The sequence below is a fragment of the Sphaerodactylus townsendi genome, linkage group LG14 (genome assembly GCF_021028975.2).
Source record: "Sphaerodactylus townsendi isolate TG3544 linkage group LG14, MPM_Stown_v2.3, whole genome shotgun sequence".
In the NCBI taxonomy this organism is placed as follows: domain Eukaryota; kingdom Metazoa; phylum Chordata; class Lepidosauria; order Squamata; family Sphaerodactylidae; genus Sphaerodactylus; species Sphaerodactylus townsendi.
This window is the reverse complement of record NC_059438.1, coordinates 20,789,542-20,798,224: the sequence shown is the minus strand read 5'-3', so window position 1 is coordinate 20,798,224 and position 8,683 is coordinate 20,789,542. Positions and strand designations below refer to the sequence as shown.

General features: G+C 43.1%; 1 protein-coding gene across 2 annotated transcripts in view; it reads right to left on the bottom strand.

Annotated features, from left to right (window-relative positions):
- Nucleotides 1–6,251: 6,251 nt before the first annotated feature.
- The window catches only part of RIPOR1 (RHO family interacting cell polarization regulator 1), a 47,565-nt gene continuing 45,133 nt past the window's right edge, over nucleotides 6,252–8,683 (bottom strand). For both annotated transcript variants that reach the window (XM_048515906.1, XM_048515905.1), the window contains one exon: nucleotides 6,252–7,276. In XM_048515906.1, coding sequence (XP_048371863.1) covers nucleotides 7,179–7,276 — 98 coding nt within the window. In that variant the 3' untranslated portion in view covers nucleotides 6,252–7,178. The remainder of the gene's footprint in view (nucleotides 7,277–8,683) is intronic.

Genomic DNA, 8,683 nt, shown 5'->3' with positions numbered 1-8,683 from the left:
AAGCTTTGCTAAGGAGGGGCCCCTTGCTTGCTCACATATATTTGGGTGCCATGTACAGGCTTTAAAAATCAATGGGCAGTTTGCCCTTCCCTCCAAGAGGATGTAGCTACTGTTTTTCAAATGGCACAGATATATTTATTCAACTGGAAGAAACAGTGAAAAGGGTAGGTAGATTGCGATTGCCGTTGCTCACAACCAAGTAGCTTGAGATCCATTCTGTATGCAGTGGTGGGATCCAAAAATTTTAGTAACAGGTTCCCATGGTGGTGGGATTCAAACAGTGGCATAGCACCAATGGGGCGGGGCGGGGCACGACGGGGGCGTGGCTGGGCATTCCGGGGGCGGGGCATTAATAATTTCTCTGTTACTGTAAAAAACTCTTACTGTAAAAAAAAGTTCCTAATTTCCAGCTTGTATCTTTCTGTCCATAATTTAAACGCATTATAGCAAGTCCTATCGTCTACTGCCAACAGAAACAACGACTTCTCCTCTAATTGACTGCCTGTCAAATACTTCATACTTTCAAATACTTAATTTTGTTTCTAGAAATCAAAAGAAGGATACTTTCCTTAAACAAGGAACTTTACCATATTGCTAAAACATGTTTTTACAACAGCCCAACAGGGAGAATGATCCCGCTGGCTACCCTCGCTAACCAGCCACATAAGAAACAACAGGACTGTAAGGATTTTTGGACCTAATGGAATTTCTAACGGAAAAGCAGACCCAATTAGTAACCCCCTCTCGGCACACACAATAATGGGGCCAATACTAGGTAACTCTCCTCGAACTGGTGAGAACCTGCTGGATCCCATCTCTGTCTGTATGTATTCACTGCTGTTAATCTCCCATCCCAAAAATTCCGGGACAGGAGACCTTGGGTCTCAGTGAGAAAGGTAGGCTATAAATGGAGCAAGTAAATAATTTTCCTATGTTATTTTACAGAAGGGTTTGGGATGGAGAGCTGCTACAGAGAATTCATATCTCTACGTTTTCAACTGGATGCCTGCCTCTTCCTGTGACCAAGAACTAGTTGCTACCCAGTTGCTGCATTTATAATGGGGTTGTACAAACTAGTAGGGCTGGATTGTACGTTGGATAATAATTTTTTAGAAAACGTATGCTCCACCTCCTCACCAACCTGCTCTAGAATGCTCACAAAGCTAAAACCATACAATAAATGCAACACAGCAGAAACTCATCAGTATCAAGCCATAAATATAAAAAAAAATCATTTCACTTGAATCTGTATAGTACTTTCTTTGCAATATATTATATGTGTATTAGTAATTAGGAAGTTTTTATGCCACTTCTCCAGGAAACTACTTGAGGTAGCTTACAAGATAAAAATAAGAACAATTGAAATATATTAGAAAAAAGCCCAACATAGAAAAGAACTGACCACAAAAAGAGTCCACAGATAGCTTGAGTAAGTTTACAGACTAAAATAGTTTTTAAAAAATCAATCCCTTAATTAGAAGTAGATGAACACAAACGTTTTGACCTGGTGCCCAAAAGAAAGCAATGTAGATGCCAGTGGAAGGGCATTCCACAAGCGAGGGGCCACAACTGAAAAAGCTCTGCCTCTCGTTGCTACCCACTTTACTTCTGAAGACGGCCACAGAAAGCAGGGCTTGTGAGTCCGATCTTAACTGGTGGGCTGGACAGTAGGACAATATGCCAATACATTATTTCAGTCGTTCAGTTCAGGAAGCACTGTTGGATAGGACGTGGTGAATAATGAAGGAAGGAACATTATCTGCTCCATCTCTTGGGTGAATGTGTGGAAGTGGCTAAAGCCAAACGCTATCCAAATCTGCCACCTGAGACACCTAAGATTAGCAGCTCATCTTGGGGTCACCTTAGAGAAGGCAGTTTGGGGAGGGAGTTCAACAGGAGTGTGATGCCATAGTGTTTGCCTCCTGAAGGTGCCATTTCCTCTGGGGTGGGGACTGATCTCCGTAGACTGGAGATAAGTTGTAATTCTGGGAGATCCCCAGACCCCACCTGGAAGTTGGCAACCCTACAACCACCCCCACACTTGATTGTAGAGCTAGTCTTGATCTCACAATGAGCATCCATCATCCTTAACTAGGCAGGCACATTCCATGAGGGAGATCACGCCAGACATAGTTTTTAAGGTGGCTTTTCAAAGAAGATTTAAATTGGCAGCACAGCTTGAAATATTTGCCAAGTGAGGGGAGGAGAACGCTTGTGTGTAGATGCAGCACGTAATTGCCTTTAAATGCTGCTTGAATTCATTTAAGCATTCTCACCCATTTTCTGTGCTCTCTCCCTGCCCCCATATACAAAATTGGCTTCAGATGTTTCATTCAAAGATCCCCCGCTTTGGGTTGATGTTGGGGAGAAAGGTGGGATATAAATGAAATAAAATAAATAGGGCCCTGGTTAGTACTTGGTTGGGAGACTGTCGAGGAAGGTCAAGGTTGTTATGCAAAAGCAGGCAATGGTAAACTACATTTGAACATTTCTAGCCTTGAAGACCCTGTGTGGTCACTGTAAGTTGGTTGCAACTTGACAGCACTTTCCACCAAATAAAATAAGTTAAACATCCCTCTCCCACTCTCTTCTTTTCTTGATTTCTCTTGAGATGGTTAGGTGGATATGCATGTTTTATGGCTGCGCTCCCCTTTCTCAGGGCAAAAATGATAAACCTCCCTTTATTCTTTGAATCGCACAAGATTGCATTACTGCTGGTTTCCCCGGAGGAAGCATCAACCTGACTATTGATTGTATGCCCTTGTTTTGGATAAAAACAACTAAGAAGAGCTGAGTACTGAGCCCAAGCACTGAACCTCAATTTTCTTGCTAGCCAAAAGAATCCCCATGAATGGTCAGGGACAACCATGAGCCATTCTTTCTGTTGGAATGCCAAGCTGAGATCTGTGGTTGTGTTTTGATTCAATGTTCTTTAACTTATTCTGTTTTACCTCTTATTTATTTTATTTTATTTATTTCTTAAATTTATATACCGCCCGATCCCCGAAGGGCCATTATAAGCGAATATCTCCTCACAAGGGGAAGTTGGCGGCGAAGTAAAAGCAAGTCTCATCTGTGGGAGCTGTATTCTTCTTATCTTACTGCTGTAACTCACTTTTCGACCGAAAGCCAACTATAATTCTTAATAAAGGCAGCAATTATGCTTCTACTTTAGTCTTCTGTTTTAGTCTTCTGCCAGTGCAGGCTTTGGCAGCCAACAGTGAGCAATTATTGTCTCTTACTGAAGCCGAGGCTCACCCTCCCAATTTTTCCTCTGCTAGATATCCTAATCTGCCTTATGCCTAACCCAAGGGTGTCCAACTTTGACACCCAGATGTTCATGGACTACAATTCCCATCAGCCCCTGCCAGCATGGCTAGTTGGACTCTAACCTCTTATAAGCCTGCCAGTAGCCCCTGGTCTAACCTCTCATAAGCCTGCCAGTGGCCATTGAGCATACCACAGTTCTCACTGACCCATGTGGCATGTGAGAACCTACATGATAAAAAAAACCCACTTCTTCGACATAGCTGTCACATTTTTATGCTGCCCTTTCTCTGAACAATGTAATAGGGTGTACATGGTTTTCCCGGCATTTTTATCTTCACAACAATCTTGTGAGGTAGGTTAGACTGAATTTGACTCAACAAAAGTCACTTGTTGAGCATTTATGGGTATGTCCTGTTTCACTAACCTTTTAGAGTTCTTTGAAAGTGTCAGTAAACATGTGGACAAGAATGAGCCAAATAGACATTGTTTATTTGGATTTCCAGAAGGCTTTTTGGCAAAGTCCCTTCCCAAAGATTCTTGAGCAAACTTTAGAGTCCTGGGATAAGGGGACAAGCCCTGTTATGGACTGGAAATTGGGTAAAAAATAGGAAGCAGAGAGGAGGAATAAATTGTCAGATCTTGCAATGGAGGGGAGTGAGCAGTGGGGTCCCTCAGGTATCTATACGGACCCCAGTGCTTTTCAACTTCTTTATAAATGGCCTGGAGTTATGGGTGGGTAGTGAGGTGAGCAAATTTGCAGATGACACCAAAGTATTTAGGGTGATTAAGACAAAAACGGATTGCAAAGAACTCCAAAAGGATCTCTTCAAACTGGGGCAACGGGCTTTAAAATGGTGAATGAGATTCATTGTGAGTTAGTGTAAAATGATGCATACTGGGGCAAATAATACCAATTTCATATATACACTGATGGTATCAGAGCTGTCAACAGCAGACCAAGAAACAGACCTTGGGTGTTAGTGAATAGCTTGATGAAAATGTCAACCCAGCGTGCGGCTGCTGTACACAAGGCAAATTCCATGCTAGCCATAATTAGAACAAGAATAGAGAATAAAACAGCTTCTATCATACTACCCTCATATAAATCTATGGGATTTATATGAATATTGTATATAGCTTACAATGCTATGCTAAATCAATTGAAACACTTGAGTCAACTTTTTTAAAAAATGACTTTTTATCTGTGCAACTTGATGGCGCTTGTGTCCTTATTTGGAAGAGCCAGCAATTAGAGCAAGCTGCTATTATAACTACTCTGAACTGAAGTTAAAAAGATAAGCTGCCTCCTACATAGCTGTACCCTTGGCTTCACAGGACATTAATTGGCATACCAAGAGAAATTGGAGCATAACTTTAGACCCAACACACTTGACTTTCTACATGCAGGAAATATTTTGTTGATGGAAGCTTTCAGTCGTGTGATAGCTTACCTGGATTCCAGAGTGGCATAACCTTGTGGTGAGAACTAGATCTAATTCAAATCTAATTATCAGAGGTGGGCTAAGAGCTTTCTGAATATTTTAGCAGATCGGTCACTGAAATTACATGGAAGAATGTGTGCACAAGGAATTCTGCCAGATTAACACAGGGAAAACTGCTGGATTCTTCTCAAAAGCAATGGTGAACTAATATTTAACGTGGTACTTCCAAGCCAGATGCACTGTGATAGGGCAGCCCACTTAAGAAATCTATTGTGCTTGTTTTCTGTGTAACACTTCTGGCTTTTGCCTTCTCTTGCATTGTATCATTGCTGTTTTTCTCCATCATGCCATAAAATCACTGTTGAAGCCAGCCAGGTCTCTGTATCAGTTCATATTTAAGATCATTTCTGAAAGCAACCATGTTGGTCTGCAGTAAAAGAGCTAGATCCAAGTCCAGAAGCATCTTAGAGATCAGTAAAATTTTCAGGCTCTAAAGGAAGATTTGACCCTTGAAAGCTTATACCCTGAAAATCTTGTAGATCTCGAAGGTGCTACTGGATTCTAATCTAGCTTTAGTATCTTCAGATCGTATATATCTTTAAGAATTTGTTTCAGGGGACCAAGAAGTCTAGAGCACATCATGCACCAGATCTGGGGGAGCAAAGACAGGGATAGCAAACCCGAATTCTGCTTGCACTGCTTGATCCAAGTACAAGCAAGGCATCTTGCTGGCCCTGCTGGGTTTAAGACAAAGTGGAGGCCCACCTCGAACCCAAGTGATAATGGCACAGGTATGCACAGAAAGTACACACACCTGCTGTCATGCCGCCCCGACAGGTCCAATGCAAACTCCTGAGGCTGCATCTCTGCAGCTGGCATGGATCCAGACAACAATAGTGTGGATTTGAGAAGCAATGACATGAACAAACCATGCCCATTGCCTCTACCTGAACTGCTGCTCTCTGCAGCTTTTGTGCTCCAAGTGGCTGCTTGGACAGCAAACCAGAGCTGGTAATCAGGAAACACATGCCAGTTTCAAAAAGGAGGGAGGCCACAGATGGCGCAGACCTGGACATAGGAGCACCTAGGTTTTACAGGAATGTTTTGGTCCTCAATCTACGCCTGTTCAAAATGATATTCCTTCTTCGTGGCTCATATACAAGCTCTCTGTTTATGGCATCCAGGTACTGGCTCTGCAGTGCTACAGCCAAACATACTTCCAGACCATTCTGTGAATGTTAACCCTTTGCATTATCTTCAGCTCCCTGGTGATGTACTGAGTTAATGGTTTTGCGAGACACCCACAGAATATTGTAGGAAAGATTGGGTGACATTGCATCCATAGCTGTGGGAGCTCCCTTTTGCTTCTGACAAGGTTGCTCTCTTCCTGTTTTACAGGTGTGAAAACAAAACATCTTTAACACTGCCCATTCTGCTGACCTGAGCAGTCCCTAAGGCGGTTTTGATCACTGCACCACACCTAACTTTCCAGTTATTAGGCCCCCAGAGAAGCATTCAGAAAACGACCCAACTCACCCACTTTTTCAAACTTCTTTTTATTTCAGGCTTAAAATCAAAAAAATTAGCCAAGAACTCTCAGTAATTACATTACATACATACATACATATATAATATATTTATATATCTGTGTAGATATATAGATTAATTTATAGAGGGGTTTTTTTAATAGAAAAGGGACTTTTTGTGTTCATTTGTTTGCACACACACCCAAAGTGTAAATAAAAATAATAAAATAGCCAAAAAGGAGGCAGACTCAACCCATCCACGTTGTCTGGTTTTCCATGGCACCATTAATTAAAAACAACCTTTCCCTTCCCTCTCCTCTCAGGGATGCAGAGAGCCCCTCCTATAATCTTATGCTCTCCCCGCCCTCTTCAGAGCAGAGGAACTTGTATTCAGGGAGGTAAGCCATCAATAGCAGAATATGCCCCCCCCCCCCCCCCACAAATTCCAGGACAATCACTGTCTAAAGGGGAGCACAATATCTTCAAGAGGAGACAACAGAGGTAACGTACAAACAACAGCTTTTTATAGGCTTCTCTCAAGCTGGATCCCGGCGGCATTTGTGACCAAGGACATTCTGACACATCTGTCAAGGCCCAGTTTCAGAAAAGTGGCATTGGACCACCGATTAACAACAGAGCGCCCACATTCTTGGTCCTCCCAACCAAGTCACAGGGGAGTGTTTCAGCCACCCTGTTCTCGAGTCAATTCTGTGAGTGCAGCGGCTAGTGGAGGGGGGTTACCTGAAAGGCATCCTCCACAGAAGGCAGTGTGCAGGGCAGTGCTAATACTGCTTTGTAGGCATGCTGGATGGGCAAGGAACTACCCAGCTGGTGGCATGCCGACTTGGCTCTGACTGAACCTAAGTGACATGATTGATGTTATGGCATGCAAGGTTCTGGGTCCCAAGCATATCTGCAGGTAGTCGAGCACAGCATCCTTTCAGAATGCGGTGCTGGCCATGCTGCCTGGGGCGAAGATCCGTGGCAAACTATCGAAGGACTCCTCTAGCCGTCGGTGTGCTGATTTTCCATCTTCCCCTGTGAATACACACATACCAATCAGCAGACAATTAGAATACTGTTATGACAAGCAAGATCCACAGAGGTTAATGAGAGACAGACCACAAAGCGGTTTTATGAGCCTAGCTGCCGAAACACAGGAGCCCTAAAAAAGAGAGGGAACTGCGCCCCACGTTTCTATAAAGCCACTGCTGCCCGGAACCAATTCTCGTGGTCCACAGTGAGTGGCTACAATGAGACCCAGTTTAGAACCCTATTCCAAACCGAGTTCAAGCCAGTGGTGGGCCCACTAAGATTTCCTTGAATTTGGACCCAAACCCTCTCCTTAAGAAACAGTGAGGACTGTCCAAATGACAGGCAGAATTCTTTCTGGAAATGGTCCACAGCCTTCTTTTGTAGTTTTGGGACAGGCTGGATGAGCTGTTGATTTCTCCTGTCCTCAGCTACAGTTTTTCATGAAATCCTTTCTGGGATATATCTGCATCAGACAGCTGAAGTGTATTTTAATTTCTCCCTTATTAGTGCCCATTCTGATCTTTGCAATACAGATGTGTAAAGAAAGGAAGGGACAAGGGCTCTGGTTCACGCTGGGGATCTCAAGGCGATCTAATGTTCCCCAGCAAGGGGTGCAGGTTTTCAGCTATGGGGCAAGTACCACTTCTTCCTGCCCTTGTTCCTCAATTGATATATGTACATGTCTCCAACTCTTGTGTGAATTTTCAGGTTTATACCCCACCTGGCATGTTTTTTTTCCTGTGAAAACATTTATTTGATGCTTTTTAAAAAGTCTTTTTAAAAACTTGAAACATTTTTTTCAGTATAAGGGAGAGACTGCCTCACTGGCCAGCCAATTTGCTCAACAGCCAGGTAGGAAGGAAGGAGGGAAATGGCTGAGTGACTGTCAAAACAGCCAGCCAATCAGCACTCTGTACGGTTGGCTTCTCTTGAAAACAGGAAGTAGTGGTTAACCCAGCCTAGTTCAGTTGATATTGTCTATTCAGAAGGGGTGATTGTGGATTGTTGTGGGCTCACCCTTCATGTATACCTGTCCCCATCCTAATTTGTAATTAAGTGTCTTTATGAACAGGCAGTCTTGTCAGGCTACTTTAAGCAGATAATATGAAGGAAAAACAAACCTCTATAAACAACTATGCAGACACTGGGTTGGATCCAGACTACATTTCCCATCAGTAGCATGGACCTTTCCTGCTTTACACCCTCTCACTTTCCTCTGTAGCCCACTGATCTCCACAAAATGCTACTGCTGAGGGTTGGGGATCTTGAGAAATGGCATGAAGGCCATCTTCAACAAGGAAGGACAATCTGTGGAAATTGCCAATTTAGTCTGGATTGCATGATATAGAAGATGGATTGTAAAGAGGAAGAAGTAGAGAGGAAGCATATGAAAGGAACACTGCCTAGCAT